Source organism: Gavia stellata, chromosome 3 (assembly GCF_030936135.1).
Source record: "Gavia stellata isolate bGavSte3 chromosome 3, bGavSte3.hap2, whole genome shotgun sequence".
NCBI lineage: Eukaryota > Metazoa > Chordata > Aves > Gaviiformes > Gaviidae > Gavia > Gavia stellata.
The window spans coordinates 73,863,358-73,891,228 of record NC_082596.1 but is presented as its reverse complement, the minus strand read 5'-3'; the positions used below and the strand labels follow the sequence as shown (position 1 = coordinate 73,891,228).

The window sequence follows — 27,871 nt, the reverse complement described above, 5'->3', positions numbered from 1 at the left end:
TATGAGTGTATTTTGAGGAAACGGTAAATGGGTCGCTTTTGTTTCGGTGGCCAACCAGGAAACAGCTAAAATGATCCTTCATAATCTGTTCCTTCTATAAAAGAAAATTAGAGATTATGTCTTCCTTCCTTTAATTAGGCAGTAATGATTTTGGAACAAAGAAGAGGGCTAAATCCTTACCACATCTTCTCCAGATGTTGTTGTTCAGGAAGTTTTTACTTCAGAGCAGTAAGAATTTATCTTTGGATAAAGATTGAATGAGGACTACAGTATTCAGCATTGTATCATAAAATGAGAGTATTGATCTTGTATCCACTTGAACTAAGGAAAACACCATCCATTAAAATTATTTCTGTTTATAACTCTCTTTCAAAGTTACAAACAAAAGAGAAGACATCTTTCCGTGGTGCTCTTTTCAGTTCAGTTGCAGACAGTTGTTGCCACGTTCTTCGTGGATGGCATTTATTCAGAGAACACTATAATTGGGTTGTCTGTCATGTATGATGAATCACAGACAAAAATTTCAAAATGACAGCGTATAATTTTGATGCATAGGTGAAGCAGAATGAAACTATGTAGGCGATTTCAGCTACTTGCTGAGTTTCAAAACCGCTTTCAGGAATCTCAGTGCAGGAACCATCTTCTGGCTGCTCTTCAGGTCCATATCCCATGCATTGCTCTTCAGGCAGCTCTCTCCTGTATGTGTTAATTTTGTATGAGTATCTATGCGCATATGTATATATTAAAAAAAATCAGTGTAACTTTGTGTGATATGGATTCTGAAAAGTGGGACATGCTTCTGAAAATGCCTTATGTTTACCTAGCCATGGTTATTTAACAAGTTACACAACAGTGGAGTGATTTGCAGATGATACTGTCAAGATTATTCAACCTCCATTTAATTTTCTTAGATTTTAGGAAATGCAATTACACTAATATTCAGGATTTTTTAATTGTGACATTTTAGTCTTAGACATTTACATTTCTGACTTGTAAAACAAAATACTTGTATCTGGCCTGAATACTTTTTTGCCTTTTTCTTTTTTTACTCTGGTACAGCTATTTATTCTGCTTTGAAGTTACCACAAGGCTAAATTGTTCCTTTTATGTGACCTGAGTTAGCTGTAGCTGTTAATCTATGTCTATACCTAGAATTTCCAGCTTCCTCTCAATCAAAAAGTTACATTTGAAGCACTGCTAAAAGCTAAGGAAATTTGGATAGTTTTCCTGTTGCTGATCCTATAATGTTTATGCTACAAAGTTAATGAATTGCCAGCTAAAATCCATGTAGAATGGATGTTAGTATAAAATGTCTCAAATACCTAAATTACTCAAAGAAGCAACAGCTGGAGTGAAGATAGGACCAAATTTTTTATCCCTGTTGAAAGGTAGATAGGCCTCAGTACTTACCATAAAATAGTACAGGAAATAACATATGATAACTCTGATAAAGCAAGAGGAGCATGTGATAAGAAGCCTAGCAGACCAGCATAGATATGACAGACAGCTTGGGTCTTAGTTGGGCGAAGAAGATGATACGGGATCAGACATCAGAGGTACAAGAGAGAGTGAGCAGTTGGGTCTTTCCAGTAACAAAAGGTTAGAGTCAGAGTTTAAGTTCCAAGTAACAAATAAACGTAAGCGTTATTTAGACTGAGATAAGATACCAAGAGCATATCCAATTAAAAAAATGAAGTAGTTTGCATTAATGATTATGATAATAAAAGAGTCCCATGACCTGCTAACATTCTTCTGTTCTTGAAACTATGTTTTCGCAGAAGATCCATCTGCAAATGGGCAAAACCCTTCATGAAACTTAGGTGCCAAATCACTTACCTCCACAGTTTTTGTCATTTTTTTGTCCAGCGTTTGCTTGATGTTTTATAATCTATTTTAAAATTAGGAAAATTCATAACACTTCAGAATGCACTCATAGTATTTATCGAGTCTCACATATATTTTATGTAAGAAATTGATGAATCTTACTAGTATTTCCATGAGGCTGAAAGTTTTAGATGGTCCATGGTATCAATACTGTGAAACACCTGAGTTGTTGATGTAAGACTGGGGTTCTCATTCATGAGACTGTTTCGGTAATCAGCTGAGAACAGAGTTTTGCCTGAGTAAGTCTTAGCTCCATTTCTGACAACCTGAAAGAAAAACAGCATGAAATTGTTCAAGAAAAGGGTTAAGTGAGATACTGTTCGTGTTTGTAGACAAGCTTTCCAGACATAATGAAGTCAGTCATCTTTCTTGGACTGAATTTAGTTAACTAAAGCAAGTCAGGGTACCTTTGTAGGGAGCAGCCTTGGCCTGTGAGGGGCTGAACTGGATGAATGAATACTCATTCTTTGCTCTTTATAGAAAATAAAACAGGAAAACCCTTTCCAAATTATCTGTTTGATAGTGTGTATAATGTTTTAAAATGTTAACATGTATCTAAGGTACTGTATGCCTACTGAAGGTCATAAATGGAACAGTAATTTTTCTCACCTTTCTCTTGGTATCCTATTTTAAAGACATAGACAAAAGAGGTAGAGTTTCAACTTTAAATCTTCATTTTCAGACTTTTGATTGCTCTGAAAAATTACACTGTGTTCCTGCTAGTTCTTTGTACTGAACTATTTATGACACAGATGCTGTCAAACTTCATTATCTCAAAGGGAATTTAAAGAGGGATAGAATCTTTAGTTGTCCTAGATCAGGTATTTTTTTTTGTTAAGGTCACTGTGGGCAAATATATCCTTATTGCTGACAGTTTTAAAGGATCATAAATTAATATAAGCAGGTGTAGGAATGAGAAAAGTAGAACTGGTAAAGAGAATGGCTTGCTTCAGTTTCTCTTCTGAGCAGAAAGATTACTCCTGACTCTAGTCTACCTGGAGACAGTGTGCTAGAGAAATAAGTTTTCAAAACGATTGTACTTTTGAGTGATGCTTAAACTGTCTGAAAATTTTAAAAAATGCATCAGAGCTTTTTAAGTTTTACAGTATGATCCTGATACTTTCTGTTGTTTTAAAAGGGTATGATACTTTCTGCAGGCCAGTGTTGATTAAATGCAAATATGGCAAATTATATTTTGGTCATCTCAGAGTTCCCATCCCAATCAAGTTTTTACTCCTCCCAAAAGAGCATGCACGTGAACTTGTCTAGATGCAATAAGCTAAACTTGTTACCAGAATAGCAGGTTGGTAACAATGTGTGTGCCAGATCAGCTGTACAGAATGTGTGCCACGTCTTTCCTGTCCCAGGACCATCAGATTCATTGCACACATATAGTTGAGTTCATTTGTGCATGTGCGTCAAACATTTATCAGGCATTATCAGATGTCTCACAGCCAGAAATTCTGGACGAATCCTCAAATTTCGTTCAAGCATAATTTTTAGGTGAAAACTAAAAACATGGTAAATAAGTATACGTGGTATCTAAGGATATGAGGTAGTTCTGCATTATGTCTCTGCCCTGCTTAGATAGAAGGTGAGTTTTACAGGGAGCAAGAATGGGTATTTCATCTGATTATACATCATCTGGCACACGGTTTTTTATTGTTTTTTAATGCTACAATAAAATAAAAAAATAAGGAGTAATTATAAATGTGTACTATACGCAAGAAAGTCTAAGCTTGGATAACTTGCATGTAAATAGCTAAATGAAGGGCTACAGTATGGCCTGCTTTGAAAGCCTTTTATGCTACCTTTTTATTCACTTTCCGAATGTTTTAAATTAACCTTTTAGGAATGATTTTTTAACAGCTTACAAATTGATAGAAGAAAAATAGTTCAGAAGCCTGTGTTTACAGCAGATGTAGAGCAGTTTGATTCATCCCCATAATGCAACAAAACAAACTAAATCAACCCTGACTTTAAAGCAATTCAAAGAATTCTGTGCAGCAGTTTATTAATTTTAGTTTAACTTGATAAAGTCTTGGATTATTTCGCACCCCTCCTCTGATGTATAAATTACTTTGCTCACTATGCCATCTCTTAATTTGTCTCAAATTTGCCATATTCTTTTTTTTTCAAGAGACAAATTGTTCTGTAGTGACTAGAAATGTATGTTTCCTTCATCTTTGTGCTCTTATTTATGGCAAAATATCACTACATTTGTTGAATGACCCATTGTATTTCTACAAGAAAGTGAAGTTCTCAGCTCTTTTGCCTCTTGGGCTAAAATAACAGCTTAATTTTGGCTTCTTGGCTCATAAAGAGTGTAATAATTTGGGAAAAGAATGCTGCTCACGGTTGCTTAGGATGGCATTTGGAGATAGAAACAATGTGAACTGTTACTGTGCATACAAACTAAATAACCCTGGGCCTCACACAAAGACATAGAAATAAGCTCCGTCAACTCAATCACCCTTGCTCTCTTCCTTTGAACTCTCTGGTGTAGTCCACTTCCCGAGGTAATGGAACAGAATTTATGTTTTCAAGCCTTATCAGTTTACATACCTATACTCAGATAACATGTGTGGATGGAAGATGCATTAAGTTAAAAGATTAAAATGAGAACATTTGTAAAGCTTGATCTTTACTGTGAGGGGTTTTTTTCAGTTTTAAAGTCACACAAGCACAAAACGATAGCTAAAATTCAGAGGTGGCCATCATTTGAAGAAAGCTTTAGGGTCAGACTACAAATGTCAAGTCAGCCAGGGTTCTAACTTTTTTTGTTTGTTTTTCAAAGATTAAAAAAACATAAGAAGCTTTTTTATCAGTTGGGGCAGGGGGCTGTTCATGCATCTAACTCAAATGCAGCAGCCCCTTCTCTGACTCTCGCTCTTCTGTTTGGAATCACAGAATAATCCCCAGGACAAGTAAGGCAATTGCATACAGAAAGAAGCAACATTAGGAAAGTATATTATGTATTTTTTTGCTGTCCTTGCATGTGATTTATTAGCTGGAACATGGAAGAAAGCCAGCACACATGGCCAGTTTGCACTCTGCAAGACGCCAGTTCAGGAACTTTTTGCAGTAATTAATCTAAACCATAGAATTAAAAGCTTAAAGCAGCTATAGCCAACTGTAGCCTTCACTTTCTTGTTTCTATTCTCATGGCAGGAAGTTGCAGAACCACTTCTAGACCTGAAGGAAGGAATGGACCAACTGGAGCACAATAAAACTTTGGGATTTATCCTTTCTACTCTACTAGCCATTGGGAACTTTCTGAATGGAACCAACGTAAGCCTGATGTCCCAACATTCCCCCTGCAGCTTTTTCCTTCAAAAAAACAGAAGTCAAAACCATTATGACAGTTGCAACCCAGTATTTATTTTGTACCAGAAAAATAATTTAGGAAACAGAACCTACTTTTTATTATGTGTCAGGGTGCTCTTTGCCTCTTTCAGCATAACCTGAAGGAAATGCGGAGCTAAGCACCGTTCTGGTGTAACTCCCTTGAGCTTAGTGTTGATGCTCCTCATTCAAATTGTGAGAACTGTGTCATGAGTCATTTCACTGTAGATGGAGCGATTTTAGGACTACTCTTCTGCAAGTTAAATAAAAGCAATAAGTTTCTTCTCCTGTAGGATTCTTCTTCTTTCCCCTCTGCCCCTACTTGGTAATCATTTTTGTCTACTAATCTGCATGGGAAGGAGTAAACATTTTTATTTTTAATTTCTTCCCTTTTTTCCCCCTTATAGGCCAAAGCTTTTGAGTTGAGCTACCTCGAGAAGGTTCCAGAAGTCAAGGACACGGTGCACAAGCAGTCCCTCCTGCACCACGTCTGCACTATGGTGGTGGAAAAGTTCCCAGACAGCACTGATCTTTATTCAGAGATCGGGGCCATCACTAGGTCAGCCAAGGTATGTCTAGTGGGTAAATATATATATGTTTTTAAAAACACTCTTTAAAGTGAAATATTTAAGATTTTACTTTATTCTTTGAGTTTGTTCCTCCCTGGTCACGGAACTTTTTATGAATGTGGATTCATTGTGTCCTTCCCACTGAATTTCAAAGACCTCAGTACTCTCTCTTCTGAGCTTTATCGCTCTCTGTCAGGTGGTTTCCTCATCAGGGCACTAATAGGCAGCCATGTTATGACAGCCATTTTAACATTCTATACATGATTAATGTATGTAACTATTAGGAACTATTTTCAGGTTAAAACTTCATTTGACCAGTATCTTCAGATATATTTATTCTGTGGTTCGGGGGAATCTCATTTTTAAGGCAGATGTCTGATTGTATTTTAAGAGCAATGGAAGGAATGAACTTTTTTGGTAATAAAATTGTTGCCAGAATGGAAGTGTCTTTAAAATTTTTTGTTTAACTCCTTTTCTGTCCTCCTCCTGACAATAATTTTGATGATTAGGAGTTAGGGAAGATAAATAGAAATAAAGGAAACTTGTGGCAGCACCTCTTTTTAAAAAGTGGTAATTCCTTGGCTAATGCATAGGTCTGGTCAATGGCTCAATTTGGTATGCTGATTATTTATTACTGCTGGTAGCTTGCATGATAGAAACACTGTAACCTCACTCTTGGAGCTGTCAGAGTGTGAGATTTCATGGATGACCCTTAAAAACAGTACATTACTTGATTAATGGAGTGAACATGACAGAATATCATCAGGAGATAACAAACATGAAAATTCTGGTTGGAGTCATGTCTCATGTAAAAATGGAAATCATTACAGCAGATAATACTAATATCCATCTAGTCCAGTGTCTTGATTCAGACAGTGGCCTATACCAGCTGCTTGAGAGGAGAGCACAAGAAGCTTCGAAGGAGGAGGAATATCTCTCCTAGAAAAATTTTATTTCATGAGCCATAACACTCATTATATGCATCAAGTGGAGGAATTATTTCTTTTCCAAAAGTGACCTTGTTTGGATATTGGGGAGGAATCCTGTATAATACAATTTTTAAAAAACTGCAAAAATCGTATCTTATTTTGGCTCCTAGCGCAGTTCTTGTGACAATGAATTCATAATCTAATTTTGTCTGCTGTTGAATTTGCCAATTTCAGGATTTACTGTCTGAATGTATTGAAAAGTCAAAACTTCTTTTATCTCTCTATTTCATAGAAAAACTTAGATTGGAAAGGACCTCTGAAGGTCATCTGGTCCGTCACCCTTTTCAGTGCCAGGCCAAATTAAACCAGGCTGCTCAGATCCTTGTCTAAGTCTCAAATAATTCTTCTACATCTTTTTTTTGAGACTGTTTTCACACTTTTTCTCCATCTTACTTTTCAAAATGGGTTAAACAATAGCAAACAACAATTATTCCAGCCTCTCCTTAGAAATGTTATATGCCTACATTTGTCTGTTCTGCTTGTGCTATCTTTTGTTAGATGTTCTGAGGTTTTCTTTGTGGTTTTTTGACTGTTGCTATCCTTTTGACATTAGTTGTCTCTGGGCAGTTCACAAGGACATCCAGGCAGTCTTCTGAGCTGATCGGGCAATTCAGAACTCAGCCCGATGCACAGAGGGATCCAATACTGCCGGCAGTGTGCACTTCATTGCGATCTATAGTAATGACCATGATCTGCTGAAGCAGATTTACTGCTTATCTCTCAAACCCCTAATAATCTTAAATCATGACTCATCTGAATAATTTCTTGCCATCTGTAGATTTTACCCTCTTGGTGTGCTTCATTGTTTCCAGATAATTTTGAAATACAAAGTGCAAACCATGCGACACCTGCTGTTAACCCTGTCATCAGATGAGAATCAATATGTATTTCTTCTTTTCTTTTGCTTTCTTAACCTCACACTTCATAGGTGGCCTCCCATGAGGCTCTTGTAAAGATTTCAAAAGTCTAATTTTCTTTACTTGCTCTTATCTGTCCACTACTTTATAAACATATTCAGAATCTAGTGATTATGTTGATGTATTTAATTTCCTGTTATTCACCCTTTCAGCCAGGTTACCAGGTATAGTAATAAAGCTTGGAGCTCTACAGTCTCCTGAATCAACCTTGCTGCGTTTGTAAAGATAGTGAAACTTTTGCTGTCCTCTGATTCTTTAAGTTACTAAGTGTAGTGAAAGCATACTCATTTTAGCCAGTGGCTCGGTTTCTTTATTTTAATTGCTGTCAGAATTCTTGTCTTCTGCTTGTTTACTGCTTTGTAAGCTATCATCCTCCTCCAACATGTTTGTTTCTGCTAGCAGATATTCGAACCTTTCTATTAGTTCACGTCTATTAAAAAATAAAATACAGAAAAATAAAAGCAGGTACCAGAATAGGTTTCTCCCCAACACTGTCTGTGGAGAAGTTGGATGAAAAGAAGTCATCTTGCTTCCCTTTCCTAACTTTTATCTTCCTCAGTTTCTCTCATCCCCGGTGATCCAGGACCTCCTACATATTTTCATTTTTCTGGATACCATAAAGGAATTGGTGGCTTTTGTTTTATATCCTTAGATATTTGCTCTTTGGATCATCTCTGTTCTTCTAATTTTCCTCTTGTACAGCCTGTGTTTAGGGTCTGTTTTATTGCCTTCACTGTGGTTGATTTCTCATGTTTGGAAGGTTTTAATTTTTTGTGTGTGGTTTTTCTCTTTGAGTGATTCTTCATCTCTTAACATTTAGGTATATTGGTTTCTCATTTCCTGCTTCTTCTCTTTGTTAAGAAGTTACTTCATTTTTTTTTAGATTGGGACCAAGTTATTCACTAAAATGAAAGTCACTATAAAAGAGAAGAGCCCTTGTTTTCCAAAATCCACACCACCATGTATGGTGTACTCTGAAGTGAATCTTCTGTTTTTCAGTCTTAGCAAGTGGAAGAAAGCTTAACCAGATATAAAAAATTTCTAGGCCTAAGAGCATACAAAATTGAGCACAGTCTTTCAGTCTGTGGTTTGCAGATCTAGTGGCCCTGCCCAAAGCGGAAGAAATTCTGAAAAGGCCAGACAAAATCACATTAAGAGAAATTATAGCCTTAACCTTCCCCGTGACGCCCAAGGTCTCCCTCCTTGGGATGTTCCTGCATGTGTTACACCGCTGATGGATTACTGTAACAAGCTGTATTCCCACTTGATCTTAGCTGCCACAAATCAAAGAGTTAGGACATGGAAGCCATCCAAGCTGCCCTCTTCAAGGGAATGTTCACAGACAAGGCGAAATCTTGGTTTAGGAAAGCTGACAGGAAAGGAGAACTAATATTTCACTCTGGATTAGGCTGTATTTTGAGCTCCATTTTGTCTACAAACATCTTTCAGAAACCACAAAGGCTAAACAATTTCTATCATGTAGATAAACAGAGATGCCCCTTCCCTTGAGATGCACATCATATGAGAATTTTCTGAGCCTTAGTTCATTAAAAAAAACCATAAAGAAAACAGCCTGCCTCACCAGAAAGGAGTTAGAAAGACCAGAAACAAAATGGTATAGTTATTGCAAAACTTGTGGCTTTTTGTTGAAGGACTGAAGTCATAAATGGCAAAAAAAAAGCAGACACAAGTGAAAAAATGACCAAAAAGTAGAATTCTAGATAAATAAAAGTATTCGTAGTTGTATAAAAATACATAAGATCATGCAGGGCCACTGATTGTTTAGTATTCCATGATTAAAAGCACTTGCTTTTTTTTTAAAACATATTTTAAGTTGTTTTTTCACTGGGGTTGTACCAGAACTGATGTACCTAATACTGAAACAGACCCCCAGATTTCTGCAGTTAAACTCAGTATTGTTCCCAGAAGTTTCTTACCAGTACAAGAAGGAGGGGTTGCATCAGCACTAGTATCTTTTCTGTTAGTGAATAAAAAATGTATTCTTATTAAAAATGTTCAGCTTCTTTCTCACCACCATAAATATTTTTCCCCATGCATCTGAAAGATGGCCAGCTCCATAGAGTAAACTAGTAATTGTTCTTTTCTCCCCCTAATTTTAATTTACTTACAAAATGCCAAACTTCTGTCTGGTTTTTAACCCCTGCAGCAAGACACTTGGATTAGTTGTGGATACTAGGCAACGGAGAAGCAGGCAGCTTTTAAAAGGAAGCAATAGGAAATGTTAACAATGCAGGGGAGGGGGCAAGGATTGCTGGTAGGAAGGAACTTAGAACGAGACGAAGATGTACGCAGGGGAGTAGGAAGCCTGCAGCTGCCCTCCGAGGGACTCAGCAGGAAGGCGTGGGGAGAAAGGAGGTGGCTGAAACAGAAGTGCCATTCTGGTGTGCTGTAGCTTCTGCTTGAGACGCTGGAAAACAGAGAGGAGAAAAGAAAAAAAAAGTAGGGACGATCATGCTGCCTCCCGCGCTCCTTCAGTGGGGTTTCTCTTGTCTCGCTTGACAGGAAGTATTTGTGTGCAATTATCATTCAAGTATGCTTTCCCTATGTTATTTCAAACAAAAATAAATGCCAAAAGTCAAATTATTTTCCATGGAAAGAAGGGCTTGGGGGATGCAAGGTTTCTTACGGTTATGTCGTTCCTTGTGGTGCCAGCTGCAAGGACTGCTGCAGCTGCCCCAGTTCCTGGCACGGGCTAGCGGGAGCAAAAGTGAAGACAGAGGAGGATAAGGCAGAGCCTGCTGGTTGCTGGGCAGACTGGGGCAAGGGGGAAGGAGCTTCAGTGGCAGATGAGACTTTGAGGTTTTGTCTGAAAGAGCAAATGAAGTTTAGCACATGTGCCTGACAGCATTGCAATGTTTCAGTAATTTCCAGGTGAAATGACTGTAAGTAGTGTCGCAGGTGCTATAACACCAACTGAAGTGACTTACATCACCACTTACTGGTATTGCTCTTCTTCATCCCAGATCGTGGGAACTGTCATACAGCATCTGCACAAAGATCCTGTATTAATGTGTTCATTGTAGATTGTTGGAGGAACTAAAATGCAGTGGAGGTGTGTATATAACTGGAGAAATTAATCTGGTCATACTTCAGTAAGCACCCCTGTCCTTTAATTTTTGATTAGTGGATTGATTCAGCTGTTTTCATTTCCAAAATTATTTTGGCCACCTCTTGCTTTAGAATTAGAAATGTCTGGACAGAACCTCCTTTATATTTTGCTTGCTTTTGAGAGCTGGCATTTACTTCCCTTAAAATATGGGACCAACAGTGTGCAAGTCGGACTAACATTGGTCTCAGGACAATACTTGTGACATTCGGTGAAGCAAGCCAGTGTGGAAATACTGGAGGAGATGGAGTTTTGAACGTACGCCACAAAAGGTCGCTGCACTCAGATGACAATGTGTTTGCAAGGAGCAATTCTCAGAATTTCCTTTGGCGCTGAACCAGCTCAGGAAAAGAGGAAGATTTTGTGTTCCCTGCCAGAACGCATCCCTGTAATAATGTGAGAACGAACGATCTGACCCTAAATTATAAACAGCTTAGACTGGGCTGTGGTCCACTGTAGCAACTATCTTGAACTTTGAAGAGAGAAAGATTTTGTCTGTGATCATGTATATCTTTCCATGATGTGTGGTAAAAGAATTGTCATTTTATTGTGAATTTAAGGCAACATTTGTCATTGTGAAAGCATCAATCTTCTATTTAATATACCTTGTGGGTAGGATAAAAACACAGAGATCCAGGTCTTCCTTAGAAAGTATCTGGATTTAATGTGTTCACCACTAAAAGAAACAAGCTGTAGCAATAAACAATAAATATAGTAGCAAGCAATAGAAAACTTAAACAAGGATACTGAGGCTATATAACAACTTATTCACTGGCCTTCAGAACAAAACTTTGGATAATTTACAGTAATTTTGAAAATAAGTGCTTTTTAAGCAGAAACCTCAGCTTCATCGATTTCCCTTCATTTATTTGTTTTGGGGTTTTTTACTTCAATCCAGTTGTGACATTTTTGACCCTGTTCAAAGGCTGAGTGTAAATATAGGAGGCAGGAAACATGACTGTAATCAGGTGCAGCATCTTTGATTTTAGGACAGCTTTGTACTCTCAGTAGTGGTGGAGCTTAGCCCAGAGACTAGAGGAGATTTAGCTGGAAGCGGAAACATGTGTGTAAAGCACATTCCAGCTGAGGGAACGCTGAAGAAAAATGACCTGTTATCTCACAGCGGCTACAGTTGTTTGCTGTGCGTGGCAATGCATACCTGGAATTGTATGTGCTGCCCCAGGGAATATACAGCAGAAGCCCCTTTAGGTTTGAGCCAACCCATTTAATTCCCAATGTCACCTCAAAGCAGCTCTTCCTCTACCTCAACAAATAGTAAGAGTCCAGTTCCTGTGTTGCCATGAGATATTTGTGGCCACATGGAGAAATAACATCCCAACCCAAAGACCAGAAAGGCTCCCTGATGCATGTCCTGCCTGAATGACTGGGGCATGGTCTAGCATTTCATGAATTAGAAAGTTTTGAACTTATATACGCAGCAGGTGATATTGGATGTATGGCATGGAGTTGAACTTGGAAAAAATAAGCCTTTTGAAGGACCAGTGTTCGTGGAACCTGGATGGGTAGGGAAGTAAACACTGAGCCACTTGATGGTGGTGGTAGTTTTTGAGTCAGGTGAAAAACAGCAAGAACAGAAGTCATTTGGGCATTAGGTGTATCGTGCAATATTGAAGTCTCACCCCAATGGAGTGAGAAACCTGGTAGAATCCTTTTTTCTGTTGTTGTTTATGGCGGAGTCATCTGTTACTATGGTAGCAAGCAAGAAATAATGATATAAAGGGATTAAAATGAGCGCTGGTGTTGCTGGCATGTGGTTGGAGAGTTTTACTCTTGGTCTGAGTGTCATTTGTGCAAAATATGGTGGTGCATTAAATTGAAAAATATGTTGGGTTGGTTTTTTTTTAAGTTGCCCATTAGTGACTTAGAGCAATGGTTTCCTGAATGAGGCTGACCCTGTAGGACTTGTGTCCCGTAAACTAGTCTTTAAAGCCTATTTGGATAGACCGTCTCCAGCTACTCCGTTCTGATGCAACAGTGTCTACAAAGGCACTTCTCGGAAGACTGAACAGTGGGCTTCGCAAGAGATTTCACAGATAAATAAGAAATACTTCTGAATATTTTTCTGCTAGTGTGGTTGTGAATGGAGAGGAATCTGGCAGGAGAAAGGAGGAACATATCAAATATATCCCAGGAGCATTTAGAAAGTTGCTTGTTCTAAATTGGTTTACAAACGCAAATAAACATTACACAGTGTCTGAAAGAAAAGTAATTTTTATTTTGCATAACAGCTTAAGACCACTTAGTCTTTTGCCTGAGGAAAAAAAAGAGATTTATTTTTCAAATTGTAGCAGAAGGTAACAGTAAGCAGGACCAGCAAGCTGCATGTCTTTTGCACATACGTGAACTGAGTTGAGGAGGAAGAAGAAGAATGTATGTTACCACCTTCCTCCAAAACCTGGGGCAGGGCACAACAGCTATCCAGGGAGAAAACTGTAATGACTATTTCAGATTACTGCTTCCTTTTATTCAGTGGAGCATAGTTATGAACTAACACCACAGCGGTTCTTGTCTGAGCACCTCCTATGCTGAGATCTGCTGGAGCCACAATGTGATGCAAAACTCACCTGAGTTTCTCCTTAGCCCCAGCATGGCCTTCCAGCTGCAAGCAAGAATTGGTGCATCTTTCCTTTCAAGAAAGAAAGAACAAAAAAAAGAAAGGAATCGCATCTTTCTACCATTAGGCAGCATTAATTCTTTTAGTAAAGTGTTGGAAATAAACACATAAATGAAAAGGTGCAATCCTTCTTTCCTTGGGAATGCTGTGTGTACTGGCAGGGATGTGATATGGTATTATATATGCCTTTCCATGTTTACTGTATGCATATTAGATTGAATAATTGTCATTATTACTCCACATGAGTTCTTGTTCTCCTTATCCCAGGGACACGTAGTTGCGGGATCATTTATCATTATTGTTTGGGGGATCATTTATCACTAATGTTACTGTTACATTTATATATAACAATTTCAGTTTTAGAAGACGTCCTAAACAGAACGACAATAGTAGCAAAAATCACCCCCCAAAAAAAAGGAAGTTACAAGGATATTGCTAAGCAATGTGACTGCTTTTAAACATTTGTGCACAAATATTAGATCTAGGTTTGGATCACGGTGCTTATCTTTCATGGTCGGTTTCCTCAGTTAAAGTGAGGCTAAATTGTTGCTTTTCAGATGGATTTGTATTTTATTTACATTTTCCACTGATGCAAGTACCTGCTTCTTTTACGATACAAATATGCATAAAATGGAGAGGCTTGTTGGCCACATAATCATCGGACTTCTGCTGCTGCTTAGAATATGATAAAAGCTTCTTCATGTCCATGATTCATTTGGCTTCACAGTGAAGAGAGAAGAGGATCTGAGGATGTCAAATTCCTCAGGATCCTGCTTTTCAGTGGAATCTGGTGCTCATAATTAGGGGAATTAGTAGCTGTCTGTCTTGGTTAATATTCCAACACATTGCAAGGCTTAGAAAATGTGAGAGTTTGCAGAATAAGAGCATATTACTTCAACAGGATTTTGGGGTATTTTGTCAGTTAATAATACACACTGCTATTTCAGATAGCCATGGAAAGCCAGTCTTTGTGAGGGTTGATAGATACACTTAAGATACACTAATTGCTGGCATGCAACCTGGGTATTATATTCCACTAGCCTAGTAAAAAACATCACCTGGAGCCTGTATACAAGTGTCTGCAATTGTAAGAGAGTCCAGTTTGAAGATCAGTGGTTAGTGGATCTTTAGCTTTACTGTGCTAAAAGATTTATGGCTGATTTCTTCTCTGAACATGAGCACTGAACTAAAAAAGGGGGTAGTAAAGGAAACATGAGGGCAAGGTATGTAAATTAAGGAGAGAGGAGATGGAGTGAGGGGGACCATGCTTGTCACATTACATTGTTTCCCACTGGAGAGCATCCCATTAGCGCTATTGCTGTTAGGAGAAAAACAGACGGGGGGAAGCATGTTTTCTGTGGTTTGAAATGTCATGCAGGTAGTACCCTAAAGCTGCAAACTATCAAATGTTTTGATACATTTAGCAGAGGAGTCCAAATATTTTTAACTTCAGAATTTTCCCTTTGAGCTGATCCAGCCTGAACATTTAAATCTCACTTCTGCGAGATCTAACAGGAAAAGTCTTGTCAGCAGGCTAATAAATGCTAATCTTTTTGTTTGATTGCTTGGTTTTTTTAGAAAGATCTGAAGACTTAGCTTTATTTTCTGGTGCTCTGTTGGGAGGCAGTTTCTACACCTTGGATAGAGGAAAGGGATGTTTTATGGTATATCGAGTGTGAAGATGCTTCACTTAACTCCTTGCGTGTAAGATCTAGAGCAGACTGAAATGCAATGGATTCTGTGCCTGCCTGCAAAATTTGCACTGGTGAAATAGCACTTCATGAAATACCAGGTGGGGTACATGGTTGTCTCCGAAAAATTTTGACTTTTAGTATTTCACACATGGCTATTTTTCTGTAAGTATATTCCTTTCTGTCCACAAACTAGTGACCAAACTCTGGAGAGCTGGCAGCCAGAATGTTTTAGATTTCGTGAAGGTTTGTCACATTCTTGTGGGCACAGGACAGTTTGCATGTGTGGATTTCACAGACACATTATCCTATATTAGATTTCCTGCTTTACTCCTTCCAGGAGTTTACAACTTCTGCTTAAGCAGAGCCACTTGTGCTCCACGGAGGTTTATTCCAGGGGAGCTCAGGTGCTATTCTCCTTGCTGCGGTCTCCTCAGGATTTCCCCAGAGATCTGAATTTTTGATTGTGCTCAAAGATTCCTGTGCATCTCTTAGCCAGACCTGCCATCCTCAGTCCCCGCTGAAACTGCCCACTCTTGTGAATGCATTGGCTGTTGGCAGGTTTCATGTGGCAGGGAATTTGCCACTTCTTTTCCCTGCAGATACACGGTTCTCCAGAGATGTCTCTTGAACCCTACAGGATTGAACCTCAGAACTTTATGATAGATTAAAACTCATTCTGTTTTCACTGAAAGCTATCATAAAATGTCATAAAATTAAATTTCTCTGCTGCAGGGGCTGAGACACTTCCCCAACCAGATTGAATAATTCTTACTAGTAAGACCTGGAAATTCCTCCTCTTGGCTTTTTTTTCTTAATAGGAATGGTAGTATTTTTCCCCATATGTGTTTTGATATACCATCTATGGAAAGCAGCAATGTGTTTATCATCAACAGTGAAAATACTGACCTGGAAAGGACTTTTTTTTTAAAACATGTGTATTGATATGGATATAAGGAAAACAAAAACCCCACAGCTGCTCTGCCTGCAGGGCTTTTCTGAGTAGCAGAGTGGATCAAAGGATGTTTTTATTTCCTTGTGAAGAGGAAAAATTCATCACTTTATAAATCACAGCAAAAACAAATCAAATCAATACCAGGAGCTTTTTTAATAATAATGCATTTCTTATGGCTATCCTCAGTATAGATCTCAACAGTGGGTGCTGCACACAGCTAGAAAGAGTGAACTAAAGCCTATCTCTGACAGTGGTTTTCATTTAGCATTAAGGAATTAACTGGAGTACCAGACTGTAACATCCCAAACACTGACGTGTTTAGAATCTGAGAGCCGAATCTGTATTTTATAGCTTGAGTTCATCTGAACTGTGAAGTGGTATTATAAAATAAATTTTTCCTTTTTTCAGGATTCAAGAACATGTTGGCTAGTTTTACTTTTTTTCATCTGTTGTGTGCCATGGTTGGGTTGTTAATGCACTTTGTCCAGTTGTTAGCAACGCATCCTGAATGTCTTCTGTAGACCATTGTGATTTGAATACCTTCTTTGGTTGATGAATAAAGGAGAAGCGCTCTCTCACCTTCTGTGGAATGTCTTGGCTTCTGTCCTGATGAATGTTACTGTAGGATGCAGTCATTTATTTTAACTGTGTTGAGAGACTTTCAAAGCCATTATATGATCTTGTTTCAAGCCAGCAAATTCGTACTGTGTGTCAAAGGATGAAAGTTAGTGCTGAGATCACTAAATAACACTGACTTTCAATAGAGCTTTAAAAAATTCTGGCCTATGAATTTTGTGATTAGAAGTAGATCATCCATTAACAAGTCAGTGCATGGCTAGGGAATAGATCCAAGTGCTTCCTAAATTGGAGAAGTGTTGGCTGGGTACAACAGTGAGCAGTAAACAGGGTATAAAAAGCTATGAGTAGTAGAGAAAAGGATTAAGAAAAAGAGAAAGTTTTGTATTATCTCAGAAATAACTGAGTCACACAGTTGCTTGGTGCAGGCATGAAGTTATTAGCAAGGGAAAAAACACATCACAATAGTTTATTGTCCCTTCTTTAGGTGTTAGGCCTCCAAGACTAAAAATCAAATATATATGTATATGGGTATTTCTTTGTTTTCAGTTTTCCTTACTAACATTTCAAGTCTAGACAAAGTGTGACAGAGAAAGCTATTTCTTGATTATTTAGTAGTAATTAATAATGTGAATTAATGTTGTTCTGCCACTACATTGACCCTCTCTTATACATACATTGCATTGTTCAGATATCCAAGGATACTACTGCAGTGTTTTCGCTTAAAGTGTTACATTTTCTTTTCTTTTCTTTTTTTCAGGTTGACTTCGAACAACTCCAGGAAAACTTGTGTCAGATGGAAAGACGGTGCAAAGCATCATGGGATCACCTTAAGGCTATAGCAAAGCATGAAATGAAGCCAACTCTAAAGCAAAAAATGTCAGAGTTCCTTAAAGACTGTGCAGAAAGAATCATAATCCTGAAGATTGTTCATAGAAGAATAATTAACAGGTACAGAATTAGATTGGTGACAGCAATATCTTGATAATAAATGACTTTCTAAAATTATAAATTATGATATCATAAATATGGTTTTTATAAGTGTTTAATCCAAATTCCAGCAAGTAAGTACCAGGATGTATGTGGTGCATACCTTGTTATAGACACCATTCAAGAAAGATGCCCACTCCAGAAAGTTTCTATATTTCTGATGGAAAGAAGCAATGATCCAGGCAATCATTTATTCCCAAGGTGCAATAACTGGGTCTTTTAACTCCAGTCCCCAAAAGCTAGCAGCTTTACGGTTAAGTTGCTATATTTTCTGTCCTTCCCTGAATTGCTTTGAGGGGGGTTGGCTTACTGTCTGATAAACAAGAACAGGCTGTAGCAAAAATTCAAAAAAAGTTCTAATGACAAATTTGTCATACGCAGAAGTTGAAACAAGTCTTGTACAATGAGTTCTTCTATAGGCAGTTGCACTCCTATTTGCAAGATCTATGACTATGTGTTTTATGCCTACGCAGCAGAAGACAGAATTAAGATTCCTCTCCTTAGGACTTGCTGTTGGGTTTAGTTTCATCCAATGGAGTTAACAGTAATTGCAGTAATTGTACATATCGTGATAATTCTGCAGTACACCTGAGCTTTTTTTTTTCAGACTCACAAATGTAGCTTAAGTCATCCGAGCAATTTATCTATGTTACTGCTTATTAATGACATTTTGAGAGATTTTCCAACTTCTGAATCATTTCCAAATTGCTGTGGTCAAAATTAGTTCTAGTTTCCAAATGATCCCAAATTTGCAGATACACGCTTGAGACGATTCAGCTCTTCTTTTGTTTTCATAATAGCTTGGTTTTCATGCCATAAGTTAGCAAAAATCCCAATTGCAGTGGAAGGGAAGTCAATTCACCAGTATCCTGTTGTGTTTATCACATGCATTGTACAAATAAGAAAAATACTAACTTCTTCCTGTTATGTCCTGCAACTACTACTACAGTTGTCCAAAAATGTATCCATGTACTTGCATCTTTCTAGGATTGGGAAGACTTTTTATCCTCAGGAACATAGATGCAGTTAAAAGGAATTTCCATGCATTTTTAAACATTCAGTGCGCTATTGTAAATCATGAAATATAGAAGCAATAGGAAAAGTTGCAAATAATGCAAAAGCTCTGAATGCCACAGAAGCTGTAAAACTGTGAATTGAGAGTATCCCAAACTAAAGTACTTGGTAGATAATATAATTTTATGGTCAGTTTTGTGAACCAGAAATTCTTTCCTTCTTGTGTTTGCTAGCCTGTAAATCTGCATTCTTCTTGTCTAGACTTTCCCCAACATCCTAACAGACTCTTTGAAGTTGCTTAATAGAAATAAATAGAATGAAACTTAATAAATATTTTTTCTATAACTGAAATGAAATTGGTCATTCACATGCCAAATTAGTCATATAAAGTAGATGGAGTTCCATGAACATCTTATCTCCTGGATCAGCCTGGGAAAGTGGACTGGATGAAGTTATCACAGACTAGACTTTCATGGTTTTAATTATAAAACATGCCAGTGTTATGCAAAGCATCCATGAAAATTCTGTAGCACTAAAGAAATGATGGGAGCTAATAAAGTAATAAATGGATTCACTGAAATGTGGGGGGTTTTCCTAGAAACCATCAATAAATATTTTTTTCCCTTTGCATTCATGAACTCACTGTTTTCCAGGTTTCACTCATTTTTGTTATTTATGGGCCATCCTCCCTATGCAATACGTGAAGTCAACATCAATAAGTTCTGCAAAATTATTAGCGAATTTGCTCTGGAATACCGCACCACCAGGGAACGAGTTTTGCAGCAAAAACAGAAACGAGCTAACCACAGGGAAAGAAACAAGACCAGAGGAAAAATGATAACAGATGTAAGTGGCAAAATGTATCTCCCACAGCATGGATTTTTAAAACTTTCTTTCATTGAATGTCATATATGAAGTGTTGTTACTCTTTTTTTTTTTATTCTTAAGAGGTTCTTCTACTGTAAGTAATGAACTCTGCTCTCTTAGAAGACAAAACTTGCAAGTCCTTGATTGTGTATATTTTTTGCTTCATACCAATTTATAGAATGAGAACAAACTGATATTAAGCATCCAAAAAGAGCATCTCTGTGTGTTGCACAGGCAGTGCCCAAAATATCTAGAAGACACCAGGAGCTGTGTGTACCTGATCAGCCAAGAATATGAAAAAGGGAAAAAAAGGTAGAAATTAGGCCCCTAATTGAGGACATGATTTAAATGATGAACCATTGTAACCATTTAAGTGGTTACAATCAAATTTAAATGGATTTTTTTCCTCCATCTTTCAATATTCTAATATAGTCTTTAATCTTAGTCTTTTATCTATTTTCTTTTATATATATATATATATGCATGCACACGCATAGCGATTTTCTTCTTAACTTTAAAGCACAGAACAGCCAATTTTATGGGAACAGACTACTTTTGGGTTCTGAAAGAGTGGACAAATTTATGTTCACCGTAGATGTTACCCTGCAAACTTTTTGACTGTATGACTGCATACTGATAAAATAAATTAAGATTAGTTTTCTCAGCATAGTAAGCTTTAAAATCCTCTCGATTGTTTTTTTTATCTTTTTTTTTTTAAGTTGATGTAGTTTGACTCAATCCAAATAAAGTTTTAAGAAGTGCCAGTACTTAATAAAAGTTTCCTGCTGTCTCAAAATCCAAATCTGGAGTCTCGATTAGATGCAAGTGGTTTGTTGCATATGAAGCTACTCCTGCCTTTGGCATGAAAAGCCCTAACCTGATTACAGTTTTATGGCTCAGGCAACATGTCAAAATATATATATATATGTGTATTGAGACTGATATAAATTGAGATTGCATTTAAGTCATTGACTCACGATCATTTGTAGATCTTTCCTGGCAATATCCTCTTTAAATTTGGAAATCTGCTTCATCTAGAGAAAATGTTAAACCTCTGTTACTATCTCAAAAGATTTTCCTTTTGGTCTAGCCTCAGGTTAAGGAAGAAGCTCTGATTTTATGCGAAGGGTATAATATACTCATACAAATTTTCAAAACTACCAATGGGGAACTGAGATCACTTTCTTCAATTGCACCTCAGTTTTCCTGCCGTATTCTAGAGGAGTTAAAAGATAGCATTAACCAAAGAGATTAGTAAATTAAAGTGTTCATTTCCTCAGGTAGCTTCAATACTTTTTACTAGTTTAAACAATACTGAGACGTGAAGGCGTTACTGTTTTCCTACTGTATGATGTAGTGTTTCTGTATTATCTGTCCAGAAGAACTGGCTGTGACAGGACAGAAAGCTCCTCTACGTCCTGTTCCTGCAGGAAATGCGAGGGGAAAATGTGATCTGATCACTGGCAGCAGCTGGGTTCAAGAAGAGGAGAGAAGAGACCCTTTCAAACCAGAAAAAGGCTCAGGCTTGACAGCTAGTCAGTGAGGAGCAGAGCTGGGGATGATGGCTGTTTTCTGAAAATGTAAGAAAGGAAGCAGCTAGTGCTTTGCCAGAAAAACATATTGGAAGAAGATGTCTTGTTCAACTCAAGATAGTGTTGAGATTTGACAAGAATTAAATGCCATCTGACAGCTAGTGTTCCACCTAAAAACATCTTGCAGTACCCAGAAAGGGAGCATTTTTTGCCTATCACTAATCTACAATTATATAATGGTCCTATTAGCTTAAAAACAAAAAGCCTGCTGGAGTAAAAAAACCCCAATCTTTAAAATTCCCCTTATAGAGATGTTCTTTAAGGGAGTTATCCTTGTGGCCATATGGTTTTTTCAGGACTTACTAAATCTCTTTATCTGTAGCCCAGTAATAAGCCCTTGTTTACCGTTCATTTGATTGCAGCACATGGTAAAACAGAATTAAAGTTGCTTCAGACTATTTGTCAGAGCTTCCTTTGACAACTTCAGAGTCAGATCTACCTCAAAACAAGTTTCCAAGTCAGCAGGGTGGAAGATATTTCTGTGCGAAGAATGATGAAAAAGGGGAGTTTTATTGTAGTTTTGTGTTGGCTGTGGTTTATAGCTGGTCTTGATTTTCTCAGTGTTTTATATTTGAAGGCATTGGAAAGGGAAGCTATATCAGTAATGCATTGACAATATGTTCAACTAGTCACAAAACACTCACAGAAGAAAGTTTAGATCTTGACATTGGAGAGAAACTCCTTGTAGAAAGTAATTCTAATAAGAAGTAGTCATGTGGCATTTTAATTTCTGCTTTTGGTGACCTAGAAGGATTGTGCTGTTATTTGATATTTACCTCCCTGTCCTTTTGAAAGTTTCCTCAGGATCTCATTTTTATCACCTTACAGTACATTGCTTTTAGGCAGAAGAAGAGGGATTTTAGCAAAAATGGGAAAGGAATAAGCCAGAACCATCCCAGTTCTTTACAAGAAGGCAGGTATCTCTTAAACCTTGGTCCCCCCTGCAGACTTGGAAGGCAGAGGGGTGCTGGTTCTTTGCATGGAGGGAGTTTGTTGGCTCTCTGCGTGGAGAACTTTCATCAGCTTCAGCAACTGCTCACTTGGAGTAGGGCTGAGAAATACGATGGGGAATATCTCCAGTCTTACTTTCAGCCTTTTACCACAGAGATCTTTATGTTTGTATGTTCTTTAAAAGCTGAAGTGGACTGGGCACTGTCGGTTTAAATCTTGGTGAACGTTGCCTGCAAGAGAGAGAAAGATGGAGGAGGGGGCGAGGAAGACAATAGTGAGTTGCCACAGTTTCACAGGGAAAATTGCCTAGTCTCTGTAACCTTATATCTGGCTTTAGCCAATGATAGCACTCATTTCAGGCACACTGAAAACAATAAGCAAACAAAAAAGCAAAATAGGGAAGAAATGCAATTATAGATACGAGTCTGAGCTTTTTAATGATTTTTAATAATAGTGGGTAATATAAGCATCTGTCTCCCAGATTTATGAAGCTCTGCTTTTTACGATACTTAAGAGTTTTGATTCCAAAATTGCTATGTAATAGAAATAATATTTTGAAACGGCAAATCTACCACATAGAAATGCTAGCCTAAAGGAAAAATGGGAGGGAGGGAGATCTCAAATTGTCCTGCAACATCCAATATTGGGTGACAGAAGAATCAAGCAGCCTTTTTTTCTTAAAATTAACATCTTGTGCCTGCAAGAGGTATTCAGTATAGCAATATTATTTCAGTGCTTTTTGGGAATATTACATGTTAAACATTTCCTAATTTATTAATATTTCTCAATGTATTTATAATGATGAAATGAAGAAGGAAATAAAAGGCAGAACATATACACCTGGGTGAGAGCAGATTCCCTTGTGAAACAAAAGTTTGATTTATTTCATTTGCTACTTTGACTCCTGTTGTCAGTCTTTGCTGGGGCAAATGGCTCTCCAGACATGGAAACATGATGGGGATGGTGAACTGCTCCTCCTGTGCACTGGAGCAGCTTTGGGTGTAGAAGGACAGCAGTTCTAGGTGTGAGCCCTCTCCACCCAGAGCAGGAGGAAGGGGAAATGGTAATGCCGCAGGTACTGGAGATGAGCAAAGTCAGAGAGGAGTGCGTTGCCCTTAAAGTAAGTCCACAGCAAATCACATTAAATGGGCAGGAAGGCCAGTAGCTGGGACTTTCCCTGTAAAAATCTAGCTTGATATAAAGTAATAATATAATACACTTTTGTTTGCAGCACACTCTTTGTAATGTGTGTACTCTGCTATTTCACCTTTCCCTGAGTGCCTTTTGCATATTGTTTAGCTTAATTTGCTCTCCTCCTTGCCTTTTATTTATTAGATAGATGTACATATGGATTAGAATACAAGTATATTCTTGCTTCCCATTCTTCTTCTTTCTGTTTCTTATTCATGCCAAAAAGTGAACAGTGGCCTTCTTCAGAAGAATTGCTTTACAGTGTGACTCCCTGCCCCCCATGGGATGGAAAAAACCAAATGGATTTTTTTAATGTAAAGGGAACATACCTGCCGAGGTCCCTCTGCAAAACATCTGCCTGTGCTTCTGTCAGTGCCACTGTGTCCAAAGAAAAATAAGCATCTCACTCTTTGAATAAAACATACCCTTAAAAAGTAATGTTAATGTACTGCTCAGCACTCTCACAGCTCATCTTCTTATGGAGATTGTGCTGAAACTAAGCTGAGGGCCAAAGTAAATCAGGCTTTCATTTTTAACGATGAATGTTTCTGGAACAGAATGTATCAATCCCAGACAGAAATCATAGCTGAGATGGAGATAAGGTCAAAAATATGTATTAGCAACACTAGGGAGGGGAATAGAATTGGTGGAATGCTTCCTCTAAAAAACAAAACCCACAAATAAAAAAATGCATCAGATTTCTGGGCTATGTTTGCACTTTATAAGCAATCAAACTGAAAATGATGGAAACAAGGAGCCCAGATACTTGAGAAACTGTGTTTTACTTTGGGAACCTTCCATGTGGGGCATCTTACAACGCGATGAAGAATTCCCCAGGCATTTGGGAACACAGCTATAAATAGTTTGTTAATTCCCCGTAAATCCCCAAATTTAAGAACACTCCATATGCCACAATATTTTGATATGCCTATTGCATTTAATGTAGTGTAACTGTCAAGATAGTTTTACATGCCTGCTGTCACAGAGGGAGAAAGCCCTGTATGACAAAGGATAATTGCATCTCTCTGATTTCCAGGATCTGATATTGGGCAGCTACTGATGAACTCTCAGTATTTGATTTGAGTGTTCTGTTAAATGGGAAGTTGAAAAGCCCCAGCATAAAAAAGGAATTAAAATAAGCACTTAAGTGTAGAGAAAAGGAATTGCCAAGAAGCTGACCTCTGCACTGGGAGAAAGAGCAGCCAGGACCTCCCTGTCCCAAACAGCTGGAAAAAAGGAGAGGGAGTCCTTCCTAGTGCTCTCAATTTCCACAGGGCAAAAAGTGGGCAAGCAACCGCATGACTCAAGGGAGAAAAATAGGAAGGGTTAGGGGTAGTTTCAGTTCATAATTTCTCTAAGAAGAATCAGGAAATTTTTATATACCCTACTGACAGTGACAGTCTGTTCTATGTACAATTAACAAAAAAAAAAAAAAAAGCAAGCTGATTGTCTAAGGAATTCATTCATTATATGCTTTGTATTCTTATGTCCTCCTAGAACTGCATAAACAGTTCCTTGGTTACCTCTTACTCTGTCGTGGTCTGACCATACTGTCTTTCCTAAATCTTGCTGTTTGTCCTTCTCCACCCTGTCCTTTGTTTCCGGTGGCAGACCGATGAAGAAGAGGATGCTGAGGTATGGTTCTCTGAAAGAGCATGTCATTCCCATGTCCCCTGTGTGCTGTGACATCTAATTTCTAACTCAGATAGTATGGACTGCTCAATTCCATCTGCTCAACTGGAACTATGAACCATGACATTTTTCTCATAGCTTTTTGGCTCGATCGTAAGAATGCATTTCTACAGTCAGCTTTAACCATATGCATACCTGCTGTCTTGAATAAGGATATCCTGATCTGAGGCCTTAATAATTTTAAGTTTCCTCATTTCTTTTCCTTAATGTCTGTTTACTAAATGGCAAAGTGTCCCCACTACCCAAAACATCAGTGATCTGAATGTTATGGGGATCATCAGTTACCTTGGGCTATGGATTACCATGATAATTTCGTACTCATTCTTAAGCTATGTAAGTCCAAATGGCATTATTTTATAATGTGTTCAAAAGCATCAGGATATAGGGATGCAAAGCAAATTGTAATGGTTCTCCTTGCTGTATGAATTGCGAATAAGATACTTCAGTCACCATAGAGGTGAGCCATGGAGTAGTTCATGTATTTATCATAAAATGCTTCTGAAGGTGATGCTGAAAAATAATAAAGGAGTGAATAAATAATTTAAGAACTATAATGTGCTAGCTATATTAAGAATAAAACAATTTATTGGTTTGCGGAGCATCTATTGTGCAATGCATTTTTTGCTCAACATTAGAGCTTTCTTCAGTTTGCTGAACATAAACAGTGTGGCTTAATGCTCACTGTTTCATAATGGCAGCTCAAGAGGCTGGGGTCTGGGCATTAATCTATGGCAACATCTGAAAATTAAGGAAGTGAAATAAAACTTCTTGCTATAGAGCTTCCCCCCCAGTGATGATTTGTGCTGTATAGCTTGGGGCGCAGAAAGAAAATAACATTTGTTAGCCTTTTTATGCCAACATTTAACTAACCTGTGTGAAGAGTAACTAACCTTATCCTTTGTGTTTTTCTGAGATGGTATTGATTAGCTTTGCAACCCATTGTATGGAAGAGAGTATTCCTAATGCAAAAATGGCATGCACTTTCATAGAAATTTCTCTCTACTGTTTTTCTGTCTTTTAATTTCACGTGTGATACTCTAGCACTCGCACACTTTCCACATCAAAATGTTGCAAACTAATATTTTAACAAGGAAACAAACTTCTCACTATCAAAAATAAATCTCACGCTGGTATATTTAGCTTAGTGCCATGTAGGGATTATTGTTTTGCTACTCAGTTAACTTGCTATCCTAGCCTGAAAAGTCATTATATTAAAATAGAATCATCCTGTCATTGATTTCCAGATTAAATCTTTTTAGTTTGCAGTCTTGACAGCCCCAGGGACTCAATCAAAGCTCTGAATGTAGGGCCTAGTCTTTTCTTCCAATTTACCATTCTCTGAGAGAAAGGCTCTGCAGGTTTGTATCCCTTTAACTGACTGGCTGGATACCATCGAGTGAATAATTAATGTTGTTTATTATGTAAAGGAAGAAGAGAATGCAGCACACCTCCTTTCATCTGTGCTGAATTGGTAGGAGTAAGAAAGATTAAAGCATCAGTTTCTGATGCTGGACTGATATGACTGAGAATACTGAGGGATATTACTATCTGTTGATGCCTGTTTGCTGTTGACAGAGCCTGTCTTTTCTGCAGCCAGGACTGTATTTTAAATGTGCTTTAGCCTTTCTGTAGATAAGAGCAGTGGAGCGAATACCGACATCACAGCCCTTTGTAGGCAGAGGCTGGGAGGGGAGAGCAGCCCAGCAGTGCATGCTCTTCTCCTTAGAAAGTATCTGTTTCTGCCGCTTCATCTGTTTCTAGACGGCTGTTTTCAGTAACCGGCGGAGCTGCTGCATGCAGGCGCTGTGCGAGCCCAGCGCATGTAGCAGCTGTTGTTAACTTAGTCGTGGTGACAGGGAAATCGGGGCGGGGGGGAGCGGGGAAGCAGAGGGCAGATTCCTAAATCTCTTGTAAGGTTTTGTTTGTTGTTCTAACTGCTGACTGCAATTTTTGTGTTTTGGCCATGAAATAATGTGTTTTGGGACCGGGGATTCTTTTCAGTGTTACTGGTAATGTATTTTAAGGTTACTTGTAGGTATTTGTGTTTTAGACCACTTTGAGGGTTTCCTGTGCAGCAATGCAGAGAGGCAAGAGGGAGAAGTCTCTCTTCCTAGTCTGCTCTCCCAGTTTTGCCTTGTTACTGAAAGGTGGTGGTACAGGAAAAGCAATTTATTTGTGTCGGGTCTCATGCTGTCTCCCTCAGTGTCATATCTGACCCCAGATCGGGCCCAGCCTGGGTCGAAGGTTTCAAAGCAAGCTTTGTCCCTTATACTCTCAGCCAGAAGGTCAAAGTTAAAAGGTTTGAGCTAATGCATCTGGTTTTCCTCTGATTTTGTCTGCTGGTCCCTGCTGTCACCCTGTTTCCAGTTTATTTCTGCCCAGGGTGCATGCTCTGGGAGAGGAGCAACTGCTGCCTGGCTCTTTTGGGAATATCTGCACTCCAAACCAGCTCGCGAGGACACTTCTCTCCTTGCAATTCACGGTCGAGACTCCCAGCTATTCTCCATGCCATTTTCTGTTAAAACAACAAATCCATTTTCCTTCCGCAGTCTGGCAAGTTCTCCAGCAGCTCGCCCCCCTGCCAAAGCCAGCCCCAGGGGCTGCAGTACGCTGAGGACGCTGCAGAGCACGAGAACATGAAGGCCGTGCTGAAGACCTCCTCCATCGGCGGGGAAAGCACCACAGCGCTCGGGGTCCGCACTCGAAGCCGGGCCAGCCGAGGTAAGTGCCAGCAGTTCCCTTTTGGCCTCATTTCTTGTGGCACAGTAGCCGCACAGTGGCCCAAACATGGGTTGTGGCCCTCACAGCAGACAGGGTTGAAGGGGAAGAAGACCCCGGTGGTGTTTCCGCACTGGAGGTGGTGTTTTGGGGCATGGGGATGTAGGA

The 27,871-nt window shown here is 38.5% G+C and overlaps 1 protein-coding gene across 3 annotated transcripts in view; it reads left to right on the top strand.

Moving 5' to 3' along the window:
• FHOD3 (formin homology 2 domain containing 3) overlaps positions 1–27,871 on the top strand; it is a 412,474-nt gene that overhangs the window by 361,455 nt on the left and 23,148 nt on the right. For 2 of the 3 annotated variants that reach the window (XM_059815487.1, XM_059815486.1), the window contains 5 exons: positions 5,056–5,175; positions 5,637–5,798; positions 17,449–17,639; positions 19,346–19,538; positions 27,535–27,706. In XM_059815487.1, coding sequence (XP_059671470.1) covers positions 5,056–5,175; positions 5,637–5,798; positions 17,449–17,639; positions 19,346–19,538; positions 27,535–27,706 — 838 coding nt within the window. Of the gene's footprint in view, positions 1–5,055; positions 5,176–5,636; positions 5,799–17,448; positions 17,640–19,345; positions 19,539–24,904; positions 24,929–27,534; positions 27,707–27,871 lie in introns of all 3 variants that reach the window. The other variant, XM_059815484.1, reaches the window with a different exon arrangement.